At 53.4% G+C, this 23,005-nt stretch overlaps 2 protein-coding genes across 4 annotated transcripts; one reads left to right on the top strand and one right to left on the bottom strand.

Annotated features, from left to right (window-relative positions):
- Nucleotides 1-1,381: 1,381 nt before the first annotated feature.
- Nucleotides 1,382-10,857, top strand: HMGA1 (high mobility group AT-hook 1). 2 transcript variants are annotated; one of them, XM_041725303.1, is made up of 6 exons: nucleotides 1,382-1,540; nucleotides 1,786-1,899; nucleotides 5,468-5,646; nucleotides 7,354-7,437; nucleotides 8,041-8,091; nucleotides 9,474-10,857. In XM_041725303.1, the coding sequence occupies exons 3-6, from the start codon at nucleotides 5,512-5,514 to the stop codon at nucleotides 9,525-9,527; spliced, it is 324 nt and encodes a 107-aa protein (XP_041581237.1). In that variant the 5' UTR covers nucleotides 1,382-1,540; nucleotides 1,786-1,899; nucleotides 5,468-5,511; the 3' UTR covers nucleotides 9,528-10,857. The 2 variants fall into 2 exon arrangements, with proteins under 2 accessions (XP_041581237.1, XP_041581244.1); XM_041725310.1 differs by having other exon boundaries at nucleotides 1,383-1,540; nucleotides 5,468-5,613.
- A 175-nt stretch (nucleotides 10,858-11,032) lies between these two features.
- On the bottom strand, nucleotides 11,033-13,638 carry SMIM29 (small integral membrane protein 29). Of its 2 annotated transcripts, none has more exons than XM_041724023.1 (5): nucleotides 13,559-13,638; nucleotides 12,296-12,479; nucleotides 12,072-12,097; nucleotides 11,629-11,734; nucleotides 11,033-11,472 (listed from the first exon to the last, which is right to left on the bottom strand). In XM_041724023.1, the coding sequence occupies exons 2-5, from the start codon at nucleotides 12,404-12,406 to the stop codon at nucleotides 11,407-11,409; spliced, it is 309 nt and encodes a 102-aa protein (XP_041579957.1). In that variant the 5' UTR covers nucleotides 12,407-12,479; nucleotides 13,559-13,638; the 3' UTR covers nucleotides 11,033-11,406. The 2 variants fall into 2 exon arrangements, with proteins under 2 accessions (XP_041579957.1, XP_041579947.1); XM_041724013.1 differs by lacking the exon at nucleotides 13,559-13,638 and adding an exon at nucleotides 13,283-13,552.
- Nucleotides 13,639-23,005: the final 9,367 nt, after the last annotated feature.

Below are 23,005 nucleotides of genomic sequence, written 5' to 3'. Positions count from 1 at the left end.
GGCCCGCGCGCCCTCCTGGCTGAACCCGCGCCCGGGGCCCCCGGCGCCTTCCCGCCCGGGCGCTCCCGCCCCCACCCGGCCGAGCACGTGCTGCCCCCGGCCCCGAGCGCCGGCCCGCCGCCCCGGGTGGGGGCTGGGCCCATCCCGCGCCGCTCCCCACCCCCACCGGAAACATTCCTGAAACATTCCTGAAAGTAGGAGGCCCGGCCCCTCCGGCTCCCCACCCCGCCTCCACTCCGGGCGCAGGGTTTTCCAGGCGGCCCCCTCCATCGCCGGCTCGCCCCCTGAGGAGGGGGCTGGGCTGGGGCCTCGGCCGGCCGGGGAGGAAGGAGGGGAGCAAAGAAAAACATGAGTCACAGCCGTGTGTCACTGGGCCGCATTGCATTTCCCTGCATCACGGGAGGTGTGGAGGGCAGCCGCGGGACCAGAGGCGGGAGGTGCGCCCGAGGAGGCCCGGACCCGGCCTGCAGGGCGCGCCGCTCTCGACAGCGCCCTTTCTTCTCCCACCGCCCTCCCCGCCATCTTTCGACTTTGGCTTCCTCCTCGTTCGTGCAACAAGTCTCTGTGGCGCCGGGCGGGCCAGGCGTGGCGGGGACGGCTCGCGTCGACCCAGGCCCTGCCCTCAAAGTGCTTCCAGGCGACCGTGGGCTCACGCCTTCTCGTTTTCCTTCGCAGCGGAGAAGGCTAGGGCACCGGTGGGGAGGCGTATCTCCAAAACACCATGCGAGTCCCCTAGAGGGACGAGTCCACCCTCGGGTTTACCTGCAAGCGAGCCAATCGTTGGCTTCGCTTGGAGGCTGCACCTGGATGACGGCTCACTCGCGGCCATTAATAAGCGAGAACTCGGGATTTCACAAGTTTCACGTTTGGATTTCACAAGACTTGTATTTCACCAGTCAGCCACACGCAGGTTGGCACTGAAATGCACATGCTGACACCTGTCCGCCCAGGGGAATCTGCGAGCCGCGAATCTGGGCGCTGGGGCGGCGGGTAGGCCGCGGAATTCTCCCGGGCGCGTTCCTCCCCGCCCCCGCCCGCCCGCGCGGATCCCGCGGGCACTAACGCCCGCCCACACCCAGCGCGCCCCGCGGGCGCCGGGCCCACGCGCCCGGAAGGTCCCCGGAGGTGATCCTCCCAGGACCGCCCCCCCGCCCCGTTCCAGGCTGTGAGGACGCCCTCCCCTCTCCCCCCGCGAAAAGCCCCTTGGCGTTCCCACTCCATGCACCCTCCCCGGGCTCCCGGCCCGGGACAGTAGAGAGGGGATCGTGGCCTCGGGTTCCCAGCCCAGGCCTCCCGCGCACCCCTCCCCGTCGTCAGCACCCACCCGCGCGGCGGCGGCGGCTGGCGGGCGGCCGCCCTTTTAAATCCCCGGGCTCATTTGCATGGCCCCGCCCCCCACAGTGACACGGCTGGCGCGGGCGGGCCCGTCCCCCCTGCCCCTGGGTCGCTCTTTTTAAGCTCCCCTGAGCCGGGGCTGCGCTCCTCTAATTGGGACTCCGAGCCCGGGCTATTTCTGGCGCTGGCGCGGCTCCAAGAAGGCGTGAGTTCGCGGCCCCTCCGGTGGCTTCTTTTTTTTTATATATCTATCATTTAATTAAATTATTTATTTATTGAGGCCGCGCACGGGCCGTGCCTAGCTTCCTGCCCCTCGCCATCCTTCGGGGGAGGGCGAATATTTTTGTCCCCCCGCCTGAATGTGACAGATAAATACCCCGCGGGGGCCTGGGCGGCGAGCACGCGGCGGCGGCGGTCTCTGAGCGCCTCTGCTCTCTCTCCCGGTTTCAGATCCGCATTTGCTACCAGCGGCGGCGGCGGCGGAGCCAGGCCGGTCCTCAGCGCCCAGCACCGTCGCTCCCGGCAGCCCGGAGCGCGCACCGCAGGCCGGCGGCCGAGCTCGCGGTGAGTCGTCCCCGGGGCCCGCGGCGGCGGCGGCGGAGGAGGAGGGGGCGCCCGCGCCCCCGCCCGCACGCCGCCCCTCCTGCGAGCCGCCCGGGGCTGCAGCGCGCGCCTCCGGCTTTATTCCCAGGCCGGGGCTGCGCGAGCCGGCGGCGGGGGAGGGCCGCGCGGCGCGGGGGCGGGCGGCGGGGCCCCGCGGCGCGGGTAGGGCGCCCGCACCCCTTCCCCCGCGCCGCGGGTGCCCTGCGGGGGGCGGGGACCCGGGAAAGGCGCGCGGTGGGGGAGGGGGCGCGCGGCTGCGGCGAGCGCGAGTTGTGCACCCGGCGGAGCCCGGTGCACCTCGCGCGGCCGCCGCTCCCGCTGGAGCCCGAGCCCGAGCCGGGGCCCGGGCTGTGGGGGGTGGGGAGAGGAGCGGGCTGCGGCGAGGCGGGCGAGAGGGGGGCCGGGCGCCCCCCGCAGCCCGGGGAAGTTCTAGAAGTGAGGGGGATGGGCGGGAGCCCCGCAATTCAGCTCTGCTCCCGCTCGGCCTTCCTCTTGGTGCCCCCCCCCCTACGCAGAGGAGGCCGAACCGCGCGGCCCTGGGTTTGGGGCTTCACCCCGACCCCACCTCTGGCCCGGCCCGCGCGTCTTCAGCCCCCGGGGCCGGGCCTGCCCTCCGCCCCCACAAACAGGTTTCTCTGCTTTGCAGGGCTCTGTTGGAACTAGTCCCTCTGACTCCCCGTTTCAATTTTTTTTTTTTTCTGGAGCTTTATTTTGCGGGGAGGGCGCGGAGGGAGGTGGCTTTCTTCCTCTACCCCGCGCCCGCGCGCGCCAGGTTTCCTGCCCCAAGGCGGGCTTGGGTGCCCCCTCTGGCAGGAAGTGGGGCCGGGTGCACCCGCGTGGCGGTGCATGCGGTCGGGGTGCACCAGTTTCCCGCGCCTGCGAGAGCAGCCCGTGCCCCTCCCCCCGCGCGCTCGGGCCCCTAGTTTCGTTGGCTGACCTGCAACGGCCCGGCCCAGACACTTGCAGAGTCACCCTGGAGCAGGGGGCGACAGAGACTTTAATCAGTCTCCAGGAGGGTAAGGAAAGAAAGTCCCGGGCTAGAGGGGTCGCCGGTAACAACCTCTCTTTCGCTCACCAACTTGCTGTGTGACCTTGGGCAACTCCTCAGGCCTCTCTGGGCTACTTTTTTTCCGGAAAACAAGGGAGCCCCATGATGATTTCCTAGGGTTGTGCTCGTAGACTCGTGTGCATTTGTGGAAGACCCATTGCATGCACGGTGTGTGGAGGGGCAAGCTTGAGGCCCAAAAAGGCTCATTATACAGAAGGATTCAGGTTGGGCCCTAAACATGGCTTCGCCAGCCAGGCTTCTGATATTCAGAAACAGGTGGAAGAAGAGACCAGCATTTGTTGGTTTCACGAGAGAGGGCTTCAGGCCTTCATTCAGTTCCTGGAGGCCTGGAAGGGGAGGGAGTTGGAGAGTGGATTAAAGGGGTCCCCAGGAGTATGAGGTGGTGGTGGGGATCTCCAGATGATGCAGGAACTTTCCCGGAGACCCACCAGGATTCCCAGGCATGCTGGGCCCAGGCTTTCTGGGATTAGGGGCTGGCTTGGCCCAACTGGAACCCCCTCCGTGAGGGGGCCTTCTGCAGACCTCATGTGAGGTCAGCGCTCATTTAGACTGATTAATTTTGATGTTTAGCTTGAAGGGGAACCTGTGGTGTAATATAAGATTCTAATCACTGCCTGTAATTACAGAGCAGGCCAAGCCACTAATGACGGCGCAGGATAAATCACCAACCACCTTGTTTAAAAGGGTCTTCAAGTCTGAAATATTATAAAATAGAATAATTACCAAAGTCTCACCGTCTGGAGAATCGTGATGCTTGAGGATGGGGGCCTCAAGCCCTCCAAAAATCACAAGTTTGCAAAAAACTTTCTTTTCTCTTGGCTAAGTTAAAATTGGAAATGTGTTTGAAAATCTGAAATAGGGGAAAGAAAAGTCATTTTCGAATATCCTAGTTCTCATTTTGATTGGAGTGAGGACTTTATGTTGACGCATTTAACTATGATCTTGACTATGATCATTTAACTATGATCTGGTTTAATCTTTGGCATCAGTTTAGAGAGGGAGCTGGGGTAGATGTCTTCCCATTACCCCATTTTACAGATGGAGGTCTTTTGGAAGTGTAGCTGCGTGGGCCCGCCCTTTCCCAAGGGCAACCAGGGATCTGTTACCAGGGAGGTACAGACAGAGTCCTGGGTCTCCCGGGTCTCCTGTCTCTGCAACTGGAAAGACAAGAGGGGAAATGGGATGGGGGAGGGGAGGACCCTCACTGTGTTTTAAGCCTCTGGAAGAGCCTCCCTAATCCGGGGTGCAGGTGCTCCTTGCAGTGGGAGGTTTTATGTAAACTCAAAATTAGTGGGGCTGATTAAACCCAAAACGGCCTCTAAGAAGAGGGAAAATGCTAGAAAAGAAGCTTTGAGGACCAGCTCTGCCAGGGCTGGGGGGGTGGGAGGGAGGGAGGGCAGCCAGCATCTGCTAGAATGATCCATCTCAGTGGAGAAATACTGCCCCTCCTGAAAGCAGGCATCGAAGGGGAAGATTTTATTTGACTCCAGGTGGGTGGGGTGGGGACAAGGGGAAAGTGCTTTGGGATTTTCCTCCCCTATTACAATTTTGGCCATCTTCCCCCTTCCCAAATTGTTCCCAGCCTTGAATCCCCAAGGCTCTAGCCCAGGGAGAGCGGAGAGGAGACGGAAGTGGTGGGGTGGGCACGACCCCTGGCCAGGTGATTGATGTGGAGTGTCGCAGTTGGTCCTGAGGCTTGGGCCGTGGCAGATAGGCAACTCTGTTGGCCAGGTGGGGGGGTACTGATGGCCCTGGCTGTCTGGGGCTGATTGATTCTGCTTCCCTTTCCTCCCCTGTTGCCTGTGAGCCATTCAGGCTTGCTTTTCTCTAAGAGAAAGGGCAGCTGGCTAGACAGAGGGACCCTGGGCAATGTGAGGACCCCCCCAACCTACACCTCCGTCTAGGTGGCCTCACCTGCAGAAATACATCTGAGCTTGGCTGTGCCTCTTGGGCCTGGGCCCCGTGGGGGTGGCAGGACAACAAAGCACCCTTCTGAGCAGGAGATAAGGAGTTGATTAGGGCCAACGGCCCAGCCCCACCCTGTAGCAGCCTGCCGGGGCTGGGTGGACACCCCCCCCAACTCCCCATCCTTTTTTTTTTTTCTTTTTTTTTTTTAAAAGGCTTTTTTTTTTTTTTTAAGATTTTATTTATTTATTCATGAGAGACACACACAGCGAGAGGCAGGGACCACAGGCAGAGGGAGAAGCAGGCTCCATGCAGGGAGCTCAATGCAGGACCTGATCCCAGGACTCCAGGATCACACCCTGGGCTGAAGGTGGCGCTAAACCACTGAGCCATCCAGGGATTCCCCCTCACCCCATCCTCATGATGTCAGGAATCCTGGGTAGCCCTAGGAGTAGGCAGGGTCCTACAGTGCATTTGGAGGGTGGAAGTGGTGAAGGAGTTTGGAGGTGGCTGAAACAAGATGTCGTGTTTAAAACAACTTCTTCTGCTCCCTAGTATCCCAGCCGTCGCTCCTCCACCTGCTCCAGAGAGAAGGGAAGATGAGCGAGTCGAGCTCGAAGTCCAGCCAGCCTTTGGCCTCCAAGCAGGAAAAGGACGGCACTGAGAAGCGAGGGCGGGGCCGGCCGCGCAAGCAGCCTCCGGTGAGTCCCGGGACGGCGCTGGTAGGGAGTCAGGTGGGTGTCCAAACCTTTGCTCAGTTTACCCCCTTTGGGTTAGGGAGGTGCCACGTGTCTGAGCAAGTGACAGCTGGAGTAGAGGGCTGCAGAATCCATGCTGCGTGTCCATGTGTGCTCACTCCAAACATGCACCCCACACATGTCAACCCTGGTCCGCTCCTGAGACCCCAGGAGAGAAGTGGGGGCTGAGAAATTTGAGTGACCCCTGAGCCCATGCCAGATAATCCAAGCCAGAAGTGACCCCATGCTCACATCCTGGTAAACTACCCACCCTTTATGTCCAGGCTGTTGTGGATAGACCAACACGTTTACAAAAACACGGTAAAGAGGAGTTTACATACACGTCTAAGTCCTGTGTTTCTAATCCTTAGGCTCACTGCACATACTAGTCTGTCCATTAGCCATAAAAGTTACTAAATACTTAACTGTCAACTCCGTACTTCCTTATCCCAGACCTATAACAAAGCTTGTGGGCTGCACCTGTCCACAGGCCTGGCTTCAAGCGGCCCTGGGCCCAGGCACTACTCTGGCTCCGTAAAAGGAAACGGAAGCCCGAGAACAGAAAATGTGGGGAAGTTGTCATAGGGGTGGGACTCTGGGAACCCTGGTGCTGGCCACCACTGAGGTTCCACAGGGTTAGAAGGCCAGCCTGGCCCCTTGGGGCACTCTAGGGAGCATCTGTCACTTGGTGGAGATCTTGGATTCTCTCGGAGGGGCTGCTGGGGCGAGGGCCAGAGGCCAGGGGTCCAGGCCAACCCTTGCTCTTTGCTCCGTGGGCCTCAGGCTTCTCCTACCTGTAGGATGGAGGGCACGGGAGGTACTGACTGCGGGGAGACGTGAGCCCTGAGAAGTCAGAGTGGAGGGCTTCAGCTGCCCCTGGCACAGCCCACAGTGTGGAGGGAGTTGGTCTTTTTGTCTCGTTCCCTCGGCCTCCACCTCTTGCCAGGTAGCTGGGGTCTGCAGCCGGGTGTCTGTGTGGTGGTGGGGGGTGTTTTGGGTTACTGGACCGTAGTTCCAAACAGCCTGTGGGCAGCTACCCCGAAACCGTAGCTGACCTGCCTTTACTGCCCAGCTTCTGTGCATTATGCAGCAGCTTTTTATTCCGTCAGGCTTAGTCAGGCTTAGTAAATTTCACCGGCGACTCCGGCAGGGATCTCTTGGTCTCTGACATCCGGGCCTGATTTCCCTCCCTGGGACAAAGCCTGGAGGGAGTTTGGTTTGCAGGTAGTGGCTGGAGGCTCCCTCTGGTTGGGGGGGGTGTTTATCCTCTTCTGCATCCCCCCAGGGGCTGGGGCGTGGTTTTGGCCCAGTGGGGGACACTTCCGCACCCTTCCATGAGGCTCTGATGCTGTGAGGGAAGTCTTCTCACCATTTGCAGTTGAGGAGACTGAGTCCCAAGCATTCTGGGTCTTGCCTGAGAGCTTAGGGCCCATTGGTGGCAGAGCTGCCGGATGGGGTTTTTCTGCCCTATGACCCCTTTCCGAAACTTTTCTGGTTTCTTGTCATTTTGTTGTCACAGGGAAGCACGGGAGGGGCTTTGCAAAATAGAGCGAGAACCTGGGTCTGGAGGGCTTGCCTGCTGTGGTGCCTGTGGATTTCTGGGTCAGGGTGATAGCTGGCTGACTTGGGTGGAGGGGAGAGCTGTGTCTCGAAAGGGGTGGGGCAGATGGCATCTGTGTCTGATTATCCTACCTGCCTTTGCAGAAGGAACCCAGTGAAGTGCCAACACCTAAGAGACCTCGGGGCCGACCAAAGGGGAGCAAAAACAAGGGTGCTGCCAAGACCCGGGTAAGGATGAAGGAGGCACGGGTGGCAGTGGGTCTTGGCTCACTGGGGACAGCAGGGCAATGACTGACTCCTCACTGGTGGGCACTCAGGCCTGCACGGGACGATGGGGAAATCCAGTTAGAAGCCCCATAGCTCTCCTTGTCTGGAGAAAGGCGAATGGGGAAGAGTGAAGGGGTAGTTCCATCACTCCTTAGGCTGACCATGTTCCCTTCCATTCCGGGGTCCCCTGGATCCCCAGAGAAATGGGGCCAAGCAGGGAAGGCCAGATTTACAGTGGCATCAGTCTCTCAGAGAAGTTGTTTTGTTTTTTATTTTATTTTTTCTGAGACACGACTCATATCCTCTGAGTCATGGGTGGAGGAGGGAGTGGGGGGCGTGTGTGTATATTGGGGGGGGGTGCAGTGTGGCTAGCCAGTCATCACCAGCTGGCTTCGGGTGGGCCCAAAGGCTGAGGGGTGGGCCCGCAGGCTGAGGGAGTCCCAGGCTGCCCTGAGCAGAGGTAGGTGGTTCGGCCCCTCCCCATCCTGGTGGGGCACCGGGCATCCGGTGAGCAGTGGTAGGGATGTTTTTCAACTTAGTGGATCTTTTTCTCTGACCATCTAGAAAACTACCACAACTCCAGGGAGGAAACCGAGGGGCAGACCCAAAAAACTGGTAGGTGAAGGGATGGCGGCCGTTTCTTATTTCCTGGGAGGGTGTTTAAGAATGGGTGACAGATTGGTCCTGCGTGCTCTGCCTGGGAAGATGGCTCTGCCCAACCTGAGCCAGGAATCCTAGTGGGACATCATTCTTTCTACCCAGGCCGGGAGAGGGAGAGGATGTGCGTGTGGCCCAGCGTCCTGGCACCCAGCCCACGGCTTTTAAAGGGCTGTGTCCCTGAGAAGTGAAGGGTCCTGGGGACAAACCAGACTCTGACCCCTGCCCTGCCTGGGTGGGGGGGTTGGGGCTACTTCTCTTTCCTCTACTCCTAGAACAGACTCCATTTCTAGGGGGAACTTGGAGGCCATCTAGTCTCCCACCCCCGGGCCCCATTACAGAAATGAGGAAAGAAGACTATGAGCATAGGGTGAGGTCTGTCCTCCCCACGCTCTTGGGTAGCGAAGGAAGTAGCAGCAAAGGAGCTCAGCCCTGGGGCAGGTGGGTAGTGCTCTGTGGGAGCAGATCCCACTCAGCACCTCAACTGGGACCCACCATCCGTTTCTGAGCCCCCCCACCCCAACACCTGTTAATGAAAGAAGGTAGGCGAAGTCCAGGAGGCTGCTTCTAGGGCCTATACTGAAGTTAAGGCAACCCTAGTCTGCTCTTTCTGGCCTTTTACTACCTACCCCACCCCCCAATCTGATCTCAAGGCCTTCATTCCTCGAGCTGAGCCACCACCAGGGTGAGGAGGGGAGTTAGGGGGTGCTGGCCCGGCCCCAGGAGTGAGTAACAGGAAACAAGTTGTTTTGGAGTTTGTGCCTGGCACGGGGGCCGCAGGCCCATGTGGTGTCCCGACATTCCCGCCCAGTGAGTGAGCCCCGGCGGCACACACTTCCCCTTCCTCCCCGCCCTGGCCCGGGGTCAGTCCATGGCCCATCAGCTGCCTCTGCGGGCCAAGGCCACCTGGTTCCCCGGCACTGCACCCAGCACACCCCGCAGCCGCCCCTTCCCGCTTCCTCTTTCTGGCCACCTCTCCCTTCCCTTCCTACAGAGAGCCACTCACTTCCTCGGGCTGCAGCTCAGTGCCACACAGGGCTCTGTGGGTCCCCCCATGTCTACCACAGGCACGGGGGCCAAGGGGGCCTGGCCTGGTGCAAGAGCAGCATGTGTGTGGGGTTTTTTTTTCCCTCCCTCTAAATTCTTCCTTTTTTATGAATGAAACTGGGCCGTGGAGGTTGCTGAGTCACTCACACACTCAGCCTTGACTCATCCCCCTTCTGGAGAGCCAGGGAGCCCGGGGAGGGGTGGGAGCGATCCTGGCCTGTGCCTGCCCCCTTCCCCCAGGTTGGGGGGGGGCAGGCCTGGCCCTCCCACTGACTGCCCTGTCCACCTCACAGGAGAAGGAGGAAGAAGAGGGCATCTCGCAGGAGTCCTCCGAAGAGGAGCAGTGACCGCGCCGTGCCGCCCGCTCCTTCACCAAGGGGCAGTTTCCTTCTGGGACTGGACAGCTCTGCTCCGCTCCGCTCCCACCGCCCCCGCCCCTTCCCCCAGACCCACGCCTCCCCGCCACCCCCCTGCGCCTTCACCACCACACTACACAGCACACCAGCCGCTGCGGGGCCCCAAGGCCCGAGTGGGGAGCCGTTTCCTTTGGTCTTGGTTTCCAGTGACCCCTCCACCCACACGCACACTTGCCCTTCCAGACAAGGCTGACTTCCCACTGCACTGTATGCCCTGCCCCTGCCGCATCATCCTGCTCAGTGGTGGGGACATTGCTGACCGGGCTCTTGGCTCTGGGCGGGGGTCCCTTCTGCTTCCCCATTCTTCCTCTGGCTACCCACTAAGGGGCCTGGGAGGGCTCCCCTGGCCTTAAAAGGGGCCCAAGCGCCCATCTCATTCTGATCTGCCCCACTCCACAGCACTGGCAGCAGCAGGTATGGCCGGTAGGGAGGGGCACTCGGCCCCAAGATGCCCCCCGACTGACCTGTGTTTCACTAGGTGCGGTTCACACCCACTTCTCTTCCTTCCCACTTTGCCTGGTCCCTGCTCTGGGTCAGACAGCCCCCTTTGGGCACAGGAAGGAAGGCAGGAGGGGTTTGAGCCCCCCTACTCTCTAAATGGGCTCCAGCCCACCTTCCTTCCTGGAATCTGTTGCAGTGAGGGAAATGCATTCCCCCCCTTTATCCAGGTGAGGCTCAGGAGGTCCACGTTCCCTGTGGCAGCCACCTGAGGTGGGCTAGAGCACCTGCCCAACCCCATGCGCTTCCCCCTCGGCCTCAGTATCCCTTTCCTTACACGGGGCACTGATAACAAGGAGCTAGCCTTGCCCACTCCCACCCTTCTGCTCCTCCCCACCCCCCAAGGTTCTGGTTCCATCTTTTCCTCTGTTCACAAACTACCTCTGGACAGTTGTGTTGTTTTTGTTCAATGTTTCCATTCTTAGACATCTGTCATTGCTGCTGTGACCAGCGCCAAATGTTCATCCTCATTGCCTCCTCCTGTCCTGCCCACATCCCCTCTTCTGAGACTCTTAGGGGAAGGGCCCCAGGGCAGAGCAGGCTGGGTTACCGATTACCCCAGTCCCAGGGAAGGTGGGGCTCTGCCCCTAGGATGCTGCAGCAGAGTGAGGGGGGGGCCTGTATAGACCGTCAAGGGTGTAGGGGCCACCTTCTCCCCCTGTTCTGCTGGGGAGGAGGTAGTCATTATTTGTCCCAGCCTGGGGCCCCCCCATCTGGTTTCCTATTTGCAGTTACTTGAATAAAAAAAATATCCTTTTCTGGACTGGAGTCTTCCTCTGGTGGGCACCTGGGGTAGGTGTGAAAGGTGTGTGGAAGCCAAAGATCTAGTTGACAGGGGTGGCTTACCCAAGGGCTCTGTTAAGCTCAGGAGAGGGGAAGAGAAGCTCCAGGGAAGGTAATTTAAGCCTTTCTTGAAAAAAAAAAAAAAAACATACCCCTAGCCACAAAACATTTTATTTACAAAATATATATACTGAATACTATACATTGGGCCCTGTCACCGTGGAAACACGTTCAAAGCCAGGTGGGGGAGGGCTCAAGAGAAAGGTGGTGCCTAACCTTCCCTTCCACCCCAGCTGGAAAGCCTTTTTTTTCTATTAGGGGGAGCGGGTGGTAGGCTGCACCCTGTCACACAGGGCTGAGGGCCCTGTGGAGGGTGGGGGAGTGAGGTGCCGCTGGGGATGGAAGGAGAGGAGACACAGTTCCCAGCAGGGGGAGCTGGGTGAGTGCTAGCGGACAGGGAGGCAGCAGACTGCAGGCCCTGGGCACGCCCCAGACCCCATGGTTCTGGAGAGCAGGGAGAGGGGTCTGGTTAGGTCTTGACATCCAGTAAGGGCATCCGCTTGTGCTGGTAGCCACTCTGCCAGCCATGGACCACCTGTGGGGAGAGATGGGGCCATAGGGTGGAGTTCACCTGGGCCTCAGCACAACCATGGGGATGCCCCCACTAGCCCGGCCCATGTGGGGGAGGGGAGTATGGATGGGAACGCAGCAGCTGGACCTCTGCTAATTCCTGGAGCCCCCGAGTGCTCACCTTGGGGTCCCCCACATCAGACAATAGCTCCTGCTCAGCCTCATGTAGCTCCTCGGCAGGGTCGTAGCTGTACATGGGGAGCAGGTGATGGCGAAGCCGGTCCACTCTGGGGAGCAGGGGAGGGGAGCTCAGCCCAGGGTGGGTGTCCACTCCCTTCAAACACCTGACAGCCCTGTGTCTACTCCCCAATGCGGTGGGACCTCCAGTGGGTGCCTTCAGGGGCACACTAGGGTTCTAAGAATAGGAGCCCAATTTTATAAGGGGCCTCTCATGTGGGTAAGCCCAGGGTGGGCAGGAAATCCTAACAATGGGGTGCGGAGAATTTCAGGCTTGTATAAGGATAGCCGAGGGGCATCTTAACCGTGTATGTAGAGAACCTGATCCTACAGGAAGAAGTGTAAGCAGAATGCAGGGGAGGTAACATTAGGGGCAGAGACACTCACCGCTTTTTCTTCTGGACATACATTACCTGTAACAGAGACACACAGCTGCGGAGGCTGCTGAGCCCACAAGTGAGCACAGCCCACAAGTGAGACACCCACCTGTACCCCTCCACTTGCGTAAGAGCAGGACAGCTGAGACCATGTGTGCAGGCTGGACCAGCCCCGCCCCCTTCCTGCCTCAGCAGAGGTGTGGGTGTTTATGTGCCTATGAGGGGACTCCTTACCACAGCCACCACCACCCCGACCAGGGTGATGAGGAAGAAAGGCCCCAGCACGTAGCCCACCATGGAGTCACTGTTGGCCTGAGGGGCATTGGGCACTGTAGTGTTACTCATGACCTCGGCAGCCGGAGGGCTGGGTAGTCAGCATGGGCAGTTGAGCCTCGGGAGGGCGCCTCCACTGGGCTCCCTGGGGAGGAGGAAGGGAGGTTATCAATTTCACCCAGAGTGACAGCCAAGCTCTGGATCCCTCCCCAGGAGCTGGTGATGTATCAAAACTTGGGTCGGGCACTGGGACGAGGTATCCTCCAAGTCAGTGTGCTGGGTTTAACCTTACAGTGAGTGACTCACTGGATACCCTGAATGTAGAAGACACCAAGGGGAGGCCCAGAGTCCTGCCCAGCCCCTATCCCCCCAAATCAGGGTGAGGCCCCAGTCAGGTGCTGGCCAGACATCTGCACATCTGAACCAAGAAAAGCTTAGATACACGATCCGGGCTTCTGTGGCAACCCCTCCGGACACTGGGCTGCCAGCACCTATCCACTGGAGCAAAAGGAGAGATCTGACAAAAAACATGAGGGTCCTACACTGGGGGGCCGCGGGGTGAGGCAGGAGCATCTGGAGGAGCCTGCCTCAGTCTCGCCCAATCCCCACACTTTAGGCAATAGGCCCGGCCCTCCCTAAGCCGGGCTGGTCCTTGGCGTTCCTGCAGACACACAGCCGGGACAGCCTCTCCCCTACTGGTCTCGTGCCAGGGTGGACACGGGTGGGCAGGGCTGGATTGTATCTGCGAGGTGATGTCACCTCCCTCTGGTCCCCACCCGGGGCTCCGCCCAGGTCCCTCCCCTCTTAGCCTGGGCTGCCAGGCGGAGGTGAGAGGGTCAGTTCCCGTCGAGAGATGCAAGGAGATGGTCCGTGGGCTCCTCACGCAGACCCCAAGGTCCCCGACCCCGCTTCGCCTGGGTCTCCACTGGACGGCAAGGTATGAACTACCTGTCCCGGTGTCCGTGGGGGCAGCGAGCTTGCACAGTCGCATGCACACCGTCCCATGGTCGAGGGGACATGCCGAGGTGGGGCGGGTGTCGGGCCGCTCCGAGGATGCGGACCAGCATCGGCGAGTGGGAGGTCGTTCCCACGGCGCTGGGCGACTCGGCCGAGGGAGGGAGGTTTGGGGGTTGCGCTGAGGGCCCGGGCCTCCCTGAATCCGGCCCCCCGGGATGCGGCCCCGCGCCGGCGCTCCGCAGCCCGGCCCACCCGACCGTGCCTTACCTCCCGCCGCTGCAGCCCGGACAGGAACGCCCTCGCCTTGCTCCCAGGCCCCGGAAGAGCCGGCAGGCGCGTGATCAAAGGACCCGGGGAAATGGGCGGGGCCTCAGCGCCGGGACGCAGCCAATCCGGTGGCGGAAGGCGGACGGCCCGAAGGCTTCTGGAGCGGCCAATCGGAGGCGAGGGCCCAGGCTGCAGGGCCCACCCCCCGGCGGCAGGGGGCAGCCGAGCGCCGCGCAGCGGGGGGAGGAGAGCGCGCGGGGTGGGGGCGGGGCCGGGGCCAGGGCGGCTTCCCGGCGGCCCCCGGGGCGGAGCCCGGCGCGCGCGGCCCCGGAGGCGGCCGTGGTCCCTGCGTCGGGCTTCCTCGTCCTTCTGGGTGCAGCCCAGGTGTCCCGCCAAGCGGCTCCCGGAGCTTAGGTCAGGCGCGGGCTGCTCTCCGCTGCCCGGGGCCCGCAAGGACTCCGCGAGTGGTCCTGGGGCCGGTGCCCTCTGCGCTGTGCTCGGAGGCACATGGAACAGGCAGCCCGGGTTCGCCCCTGCCTGGCCATGGGACCTGGCCCGCACTTGGCCTCCACCCTTTTCTGCGCCTGGGTCCTAACGTCTGCAACACAGGCCCTTGTGAGGATCACACGACGCCTGGATAAGCAGTCTGGCGCATACCGTGCCCTGTCAGGTCCCCCGCTAACCTCCGTCGGTCTTGACGGCGCACGTGCAGCAGCAGGGTGCAGCCCCCCCCCCCCGCCCCGCCCGGGGTCATCAGCACCTTGAGAAGTGGGTAAATTCGTTAGCTTGACTGGCGCGATCATTAATGCCACACACTGGAGATGGATTGATGGATTTTTACCAATGTCAGCACCCTGGTTGTGATATTCTGCTATAGTTGTGCAAAGGGAAGCTAGGCAAAGGATACAAGGGATCTCTCTTGTTTCTTTCTTTCTTTCTTTTTTTCTTTCTTTCTTTCTTTCTTTTTTTTTTTTTTTTTAGATTTTATTTATTTATTCATTAGAGACAGGCAGAGACACAGCAGAGGGAGAAGCAGGCTCCACGCAGGGAGCCCCATGCGGGACTCGATCCTGGGACCCCAGGATCACGACCTCAGCCGAAGACAGACACTAACCGCTGAGCCACCCAGGCTTCCCATCTCTCTTGTTTCTTACACTCGTATGTTACCTCAAGTACGTGTGTAGGTTTGTACTAGACCAAAACTCCAGCTGGCAGTGGATGAAAGCCACATAAAAGTTGTGGGAGCTGGGCAGCCCCGGTGGCCCAGCGGTTTAGCGTCGCTTTCAGCCTGGGTCATGATCCTGGAGACCGGGGATTGAGTCCCATGTCGGGCTCCCTGCACAGAGCCTGCTTCTCCCTCTGTCTGTGTCTCTGCCTCTCTCTTTCTCTCTCTGTGTCTGTCGTAAATAAATAAAAAATATTAAAAAAAAAAAAAAAGTTGTGGGAGCTGAGCCAGGCTGAGGCCCTCCAGGGTCCTTGGATGCTACTGGAGATGAAGGGATTACCTGGATCCCCTTATTCTTGCCAGAGACACCCAGTGGCACGGACATGGTTGAGCCATTTGGTCTGGTCTGGCCTGTTTCCTCAGGCCTTTCCAAAGAAGGTTGATCAGGGCAAGTCTGATGCAGAGATGACCCAATCTAGAACCAGAGGGCAGTTGGGAACTCTGGCCTCTTGCCTTCAGACACCATCATCTGACTGGTAGGAAATCAGAGATAAGGGGAAAGGAATGACAGAAATGCTTGGGTCTGGAGGCTCCAGGTGGATTCCTTGGTGTTCTCCGGCTTTTGAGTCTGAAGAGTAAGAAGACCACTGATCGCAGGCTTCTATCAGAGCTGAGGGCAGAGGGAGGAGGCCACATCCCCAGGCAGGGCCTGCCTCACCTCGCAAGAGGTTAGGATCAAAAGACGGGTTTTAGAACCCCCTGGCTGCCCACACACATGACCTCTGTCCTCATCCCCACAGTTTCTGACCACATATCTTGAGGGCCCTCTAGGGGTGGGCTTAGAGGTCAACTGGCTAAGCCAGTGTGTAGAAAGGACTGGGGTCTCAGCGTCACTCAGTAAACCCCAATTTACAAATGAGTAAGCTGAAGCCCTGAGCAGTGTGATGACTTCCCAAGGCCCTTGTGATCAGCAAGGGTGAAGCGGAATGGAAGGACAGGTGGGTCCCTCTTCCTGGTCAGCTTTGTGCCAGTGGCTGCTCCATGTCTGTATTTGAAGCCTGGTTTGTTCCTGTGATAAGGCTTCAAACCCCAAGAGGGCACCCCCCAAGCCTGGCCAGGGAATACTCCAGCCCTCCTTGTTCTCATCATGCTGTTGCATGAAGGAAAGGGAGAGATAGGGCAGAGCTGAGGTTGTACCATGCCACCCTGATAAAGTTTGAACTGTTCCCTCACCCATGTTTCTATGGTTAGTGCGTGGCCTTATGTATCCCCTTTCACTAATGCCTTACTCATCCTTGCCTCCCCTGCTCTGGACCTATCTAACAAATCATAAAAGCAACACTTGAGAAGATCAAATTGTTGACAAGTAATGTAAATTCATTCCGGAACAAAGCTCAAGAAGATGTATAGGAATGCAGCTATCCAGCCCCCAATAAGGTAACATTCCTAATGTGTTGCATCCACTAAAAAAATGGATTCATAAATAGACATGCAAAGAGGCAGGAAAACACAATCTATAATCAACTGAAACTGACCCAGAACTGAAAGATGTTAGACCTAAGGAGAACACTAAAACAGTTATAACTATATTCCTTATGCTTAACAAGTTAAGGAGAGACAAGAAGGATATTTAAAAGTCCCAAATAGGGGATCCCTGGGTGGTGCAGCGGTTTGGCGCCTGCCCTTGGCCCAGGGTGCGATCCTGGAGACCTGGGATCGAATCCCACGTCAGGCTCCCAGTGCATGGAGCCTGCTTCTCCCTCTGCCTGTGTCTCTTCCCCTCTCTCTGTATCTCTCATGAATAAATAAATAAAAAATTAAAAAAATAATAAAATACAAGTCCCAAATTGAGTTTCTTTCTTTCTTTCTTTCTTTCTTTCTTTCTTTCTTTCTTTCTTTCTTTCTTTCTTTCTTCTTTCTTTCTTCTTTCTTCTTCTTCTTTCTTCTTCTTTCTTCTTTCTTTCTTTCTTTCTTTCTTTCTTTCTTTCTTTCTTTCTTTCTTTCTTCTTTCTTTCTTTCTTTCTTCTTTCTTTCTTTCTTTCTTCTTTCTTTCTTTCTTTCTTCTTTCTTTCTTTCTTTCTTTCTTTCTTTCTTTCTTTCTTTCTTTCTTTCTTTCTTTCTTTCAGGTTTTGTTTACTCATCAGAGACACGGAGTGTTAGAGAGGCAGAGACATAGGCAGAGGGAGAAGCAGGCTCCCCGCAGGGAGCCTGATGCAGGACTCGATCCCGGGACGCCAGGATCACGCCCTGAGCCAAAGGCAGATGCCCAAGCACTGAGCCACCCAGGAGTCCCTCCAAATTGAATTTCTAAACATGAAAACTTCAATGTCTGGGACAACTGAGTGTCTCAGTGGTTGAGCGTCTGCCTTGGGTCCAGGGCGTGATCCTGGAGTCCTGGCACCGAGTCCCATATCGGGTTCCCTGTGGGGAGCCTGCTTCTCTCTCTCTGCCTCTGTCTCTGCCTCACTCTCTCTCTCTCTCTGTGTCTCTCATGAATGAATAAATGTAAAAAAAATCTTAAAAGAAAACTTCAATGTCCAAGATGAAAAATACACCAAATGAGATTAGTGGCAGATTAGATTGCAGAAGAAAATATACGTGTACATGAAGGCATTAGAATAGAAATCATCCAAAATGAAAAAGAGAAAAAAGAATCTAGAATAAAATTACAAGAGCATCAGTGAATTGTGGGATTCAATTTCAAGTGGCCTAATAGATGAGTAAGTAGAGAGGCCCAGAAGAAGAGAGGGTGAGGTGACAAAAATATTTGAAGAACTAATGACTGAAAGGTTTCCAAAAGAAATGAAGATTATAAACCCATAGATCCAGGAAACACAGTAAACCCCAAGCACAAGAAACATGAAGAAAACTATACGAAGGCATATTATAGTCAAATTGCTTAAAATGAGTAATAAAGAGAAAATCTTAAAAGATGTAATATACAGAGAAACAAAGTATGACATTTGAGTTCCACCCAGAATAATTCATGTAAGAAGACAGTGAAGCAATATCTTTAAAACATCAAAAGGAAACCTCCCAATGTAGAACATTAGGCAAAAATATCTTTCAAAAATATACAGTAGCCAAATGATGGAAGAACCTATAGATAGACCATCTATCCAGGGGTCTGTGGATAGATGAATGGATAAAGAAGATATGGTATAAATATACAATGGAGTATTTTTCAGCCACAAAAAAGAATAAAATCTTGCCATTTTCAACAATGTGGAGGGAAGTAGTATAATGCTAAGCAAAGTAAGTCAGAGAAAGACAAATATAATATTTCACTCATGTGGAATGTAAGAAACAAAAAAATTGTGAGCAAAGGGAAAAAAGAGAGAGAGAGAGAGAAACCAAGAAATAGACTCTTAACTCTAGAGAACAAACTGATGGTGACCAGAGGGGAGGTGGGCAGGGGGATGGGTGAAACAGGTGATGGGGATTGAGAAGTGATTTGTTGTGTTGAGCACTGAGTAATGTATAGAACTGTTGAATCACTATATGGTATACATGAGACTAATATAACACTGTATGTTAACTATACTGGAATTCAAATTAAAACTTCATAAAAAATATCTTTCAAAAACAAAGGTGAAATAAAGATATCTTCAGATATATAAAAACTTAGAGAATTCATCACTAGCAGACCTGCACTTCAAAAAAAGTTAAAGGAAATTCTTCAGGCAAAAAGAAAATGTAAAAATGTGAACCTTCCCAAAGGAATGGAGAGCTCTGGCAATGGTAATTACTTGAGTATATCATCTTTTTCTCTTATCACTTAAGTCTTTAAAAAAGATAATTGTGTTTAAAAAATGATAATGTGGGCAGCCCCTGTGGCGCAGCGGTTTAGCGCCGCCTGCAGCCCGGGGTTTGATCCTGGGGACCCTGGATCGAGTCCCACGTTGGGCTCCCTACATGGAGCCTGCTTCTCCCTCTGCCTGTGCCTCTGTCTCTCTCTCTCTCTCTGTGTGTCTCTATGGATAAATAAATAAAATCTTAAAAAAAAAAATGATAATGTACTGTAGGGTTTGTGCCTCGAGAACATTTAACAAACAGACCATATTTGGGGCCATAAAAAAGTCTCAAATTGAAAAGGATTCAAGTTGGGCAGCCCCAGTGGCGCAGCAGTTTGGCGTCGCCTGCAGCCCAAGGTGTGATCCTGCAGACCCGGGATCGAGTCCCACAGTGGGCTCCCTGCATGGAGCCTGCTTCTCCCTCTGCCTATGTCTCTATGTCCCTCTCTCTCTCTCTCTCTGCCTCTATGAATAAATAAATAAATAAATTCTTTTTTTTTTTTTTAAAGAAAATGATTCAAGTTAACATATGTAAAAGTAAAACATGTAAAAGTAAAATGTCCAATCAATAGCATAAAGGCTGGACAGGAAATGGAAATATATTGTAAGATTCTGGGGTGCTTGGGTGGCTCAGTTGGTTAAGCATCAGACTCTTGATTTCGGCTCAGGTCATGATTTCAGGGTTGTGGGATCAAGCCCCATGTTGGGGTCTGTGGCCAGGGGGGAGCCTGCTTGTTCCTCTACTCCTCTCAAATAAGTTAATAAATAAAATCTTGAAAAAAAATTCAGATATATATGAGATTTTATAATAGTAGTTAAAGGCGAACTGTGGTAAGTTAAAGATGTATGCTGTAAACCTTAAAGCAACTAATAAAACAACACAGTTATAGCTAATAAGGCAGCAAAGGAGAGAAGATGGAATAAAAAATACTGAAGTAATCCAAACGAAAACAGAAAAAGAGGAAACGGGGAGCAAAAAACAGATGAGACAACTAGAAAACAAGTAGGATGATAAACTAAAGCCTAACTACCCTTGATCCTTAAACAGCCTGGCAATTAGGAGCAGCCAAATATCTATGTAGAATTTTTGACTCCCCCAGAACTGAACTACTAATAGCCTGCTATTGACCAGAAACCTTACCAATAACATAAACAGTTGATTAACACATTTTTTTGTATATGTATTATATACTGTATTCTTTTTTTGAAAGTTTCTTTATGCCCAGTGTGGGGCTCAAACTCATGACCCCAAAATCAAGAGTTGCCTGCTTTACCAACTAAGCCAGCCAGGCGTCCCTATATTATATTCTTACAATAAAGTAAATAGAGTAAAGAAAATATTAAGAAAGTCATAAGGAAGAGAAAATACATTTACAGTACTATATTTATTTTTAAAAATCTGCACAGTTCAAACTAATGCTGGTCAGGAGTCAACTGTATATCACTCATCACATTAAAGGTGAATTGTCTAAACAATCTAATTAAAAGGCAGAGATTGTCAGAGTGGATAAAAAAGCAAGACCCAATTATGTGCTGCCCATGAGAAATGTACTTTGAGTATAAAGACTCAAATAGGGTAAAAACAAAAAGATGGAAAAAATAGCTTTTGCTAGTCAAAAGAAGGCTGGGAGGGCTATAATAATATAACACAAAGTTGATTTCAGGGCAGAGAATATTGCCAAGGATAAAGAAGTTCAATTCGTAATGACAAAGGGGTTAATTAACTGAGGACATAATAATTCTAAATGTTCAGGTGCCCAGTAAGAGACCTTCAAACAATATGTCACCAAAACGGATAGAACTACAAGAAAAAGTGGTCACAAGTCAGAGATTTCAACAATACTCTTTTAGTAATTGATAAAACAAGTAGACAAACACTAAGCCAGGATATAGTAGACTTGAACAGTACTATCAACCAACTTGACACACAGAACATTTACCAAGACATTATATTCTGGGCCATAAAATAAATCTCAATAAATTAAAAGGGATTCAAGTCATACAAAGTATGTTCTCTGATCATAGTAGAATTATATTAGCAATCAGGGGCACCTGGGTGGCTCAGTCAGTTAAGTGTTCGACTCTTGATTTTTGGCTCAGGTCATGATCTCAGGGCCATGAGACCGAACCCTGTGTTGGGTTTGCACTGAACATGGAGCCTGTTTAAGACTCTCTCTCTGCCCCTCTGCAGCCCTCATCACTCTCACTCTCTCTCTCTCTTTAAAAAAAGAAAGAAAGAAAAAAAAAAAAACAATCAAAACAGAAAGATCCTTGGAAAATCCTCAAAATGTTTGGAAAATGAATAATATACCTCTGGATCAAAAAATAATTAGGCGGGTGCCTGGCTCCTCAGTCGGTAGGTGTGTGACTCTTGATCTCAGGGTTGTAAGTTTGAGCACCGTGTTGGGTGCAGAGATTACTTAAAAATATTTTTAAAATATTTTATGGGACGCCTGGGTAGCTCTGTGTTTGAGTGGCTGCCCTCTGCCCAGGGCATGATCCCAGAGTCCCAGCATGGAGTCCTGTATCAGGCTCCTTTCATGGAGCCTGTCTCTGCCTCTCTGTGTCTCTCATGAATAAATAAATAAAATCATTTAAAAAAATTTTTTTTAAACTTAAAATTTAAAGTATTAAAAAAAATAATTAGAGCATATTTGGAACTGAATGAAAATGAAAACACAACATAGAATCTGTGGAGGCGGGATCCCTGGGTGGTGCAGCGGTTTGGCGCCTGCCTTTGGCCCAGGGCGTGATCCTCCAGACCTAGGATCAAATCCCACATGGGGCTCCCGGTGCATGGAGGCTGCTTCTCCCTCTGCCTATGTCTCTGCCTCTCTCTCTCTCTCTGTATGACTATCATAAGTAAATAAAATTAAAAAAAAAAAGAAAAGAATCTGTGGAGGCACTTGTATTAGAGAGATTTATGGCGCTAAATGCCTTAAAAAAAAAAATCTCATGTTAATGACGTCAGCTTCCATCTGAAACCAAAAGATGCGGAAGAAAAGAACAAAGATCAATGCAGAAATCTTTGATTTTTGTTTAAAACATTTTTAAAGATTTAAAAAAATTATTGATTCATGAGAGACACAGAGAGAGGCAGAGACACAAGCAGAGGGAGAAGCAGGCTCCCGGTGAGAAGCCCGGTGTGGGACTCGATCCCAGGACCCCAGGATCACACCCTGAGGCAAAGGCAGATGCTCAACCACTGAGCCACTCGGGTGCCCCGATGCAAAAATCTTTGAAAGAGAAAACAGAAAAATAAAGAAAAATCAATAAAACCAAAAGCTGCTTAAGATCAACAAAATAGGGCCCCCTGGGGAGGCTCAGTGAGTTAAGTGTCTGCCTTCAGCTCAGGTCATGATCTCCAGTCCCTGCATGGGACTTCCTGCTCAGCAGGAAGTCTGCTTCTCTCTCTCTCTCTCTCTCTCTCTCTCTCTCTCTCTTTCTCCTTCTGTCCCTCCCCACCCCTTGTTTTCTCTCTCTCTCTCTCTCAAGTAAATAAATAAAATCTTTTTAAAAAATCAACAAAATAAAAAAAAAATCAACAAAATAGATAAACCTCAAGCCAGAATGATCAGGAAAAAAAAAATACAAACCACCAATATCAGTAATGAGAGAGGTGATATCACAACAGATTTTTACAGATAATTAAGGAATAATAAAGAGATATTAGGGACAACTTTATGCCAATAAATTCAATAACTTAGGTGAAATAGAGAACACATGGAAAGACACAAATTACCTAGGTGCACTTAGGAATAAATAGATAAATTTATAACAGTTTAGGTTGAATTGATACCATCTTAGCTTTAATAGCATACATTAATGCCTCCTATCCAATTCCACACCCCATTTATGTTGTTATTGTTACAAATTCATCTTTATGTATTGTGTACATGTGAACATAGATTTATGATTATTGGGGGGATCCCTGGATGGCTCAGTGGTTTAGTGCCTGCCTTTGGCCCAGGGCGCAATCCTGGAGACCCGGGATGGAGTCCCATGTCAGGCTCCCGGCATGGAGCCTGCTTCTCCCTCTGCCTGTGTCTCTGCCTCTCTGTCTGTCTCTCTCTCTCTGTCTATCATGAATAAATAAATAAAAATATTTTAAAAAAGATTTATGATTATTGTTTTATGCATCTGTCTTATAAATCATGTAAGAAACAAAAAGGAGGATTTACATACCAAAAATACAACAATATTAGTTTTAAATATTTACCATGTAGTTACCTTTACCAGTGATCTTTATTTCTTTATGTGGCTTTGAGTTATCATCTAGTGCCTTTTTGTTTCACTCTGATGGACTCACTTTAACATTTCTTGGAGGGCAGGTTACTAGCAATAAATCCCATAAATTTTTGTTTATCTGAGGATGTCTTCTTAATTTTGAAGGATAGTTTTTCTGGATATAGAATTCTTGGTTGACAGTTTTCCCCCCTTCTTACAGTACTTTATTTTAGCTATTTATTTTTTAGTAAGTGTAACTTT

Source organism: Vulpes lagopus, chromosome 1, assembly GCF_018345385.1.
Source record: "Vulpes lagopus strain Blue_001 chromosome 1, ASM1834538v1, whole genome shotgun sequence".
Taxonomy (NCBI): domain Eukaryota; kingdom Metazoa; phylum Chordata; class Mammalia; order Carnivora; family Canidae; genus Vulpes; species Vulpes lagopus.
Note: the sequence above shows the minus strand (reverse complement) of the source record. Positions and strands in the feature narration are given on the sequence as shown.

Bases quoted from the DNA above. Each gene is read 5' to 3' on its own strand.
- HMGA1 (XM_041725303.1), top strand. From the start codon at position 5,512: ATGAGCGAGTCGAGCTCGAAGTCCAGCCAGCCTTTGGCCTCCAAGCAG. The intron at 5,647-7,353 runs GTGGGTGTCCAA...CTGCCTTTGCAG, and splicing joins CGGCGCTGGTAGGGAGTCAG to AAGGAACCCAGTGAAGTGCC. The intron at 7,438-8,040 runs GTAAGGATGAAG...CTGACCATCTAG, and splicing joins AGGGTGCTGCCAAGACCCGG to AAAACTACCACAACTCCAGG.
- SMIM29 (XM_041724023.1), bottom strand. From the start codon at position 12,406: ATGAGTAACACTACAGTGCCCAATGCCCCTCAGGCCAACAGTGACTCC. The intron at 12,098-12,295 runs GTAAGGAGTCCC...TCTCTGTTACAG, and splicing joins TCGGGGTGGTGGTGGCTGTG to GTAATGTATGTCCAGAAGAA. The intron at 11,735-12,071 runs GTGAGTGTCTCT...CCTGCTCCCCAG, and splicing joins TATGTCCAGAAGAAAAAGCG to AGTGGACCGGCTTCGCCATC.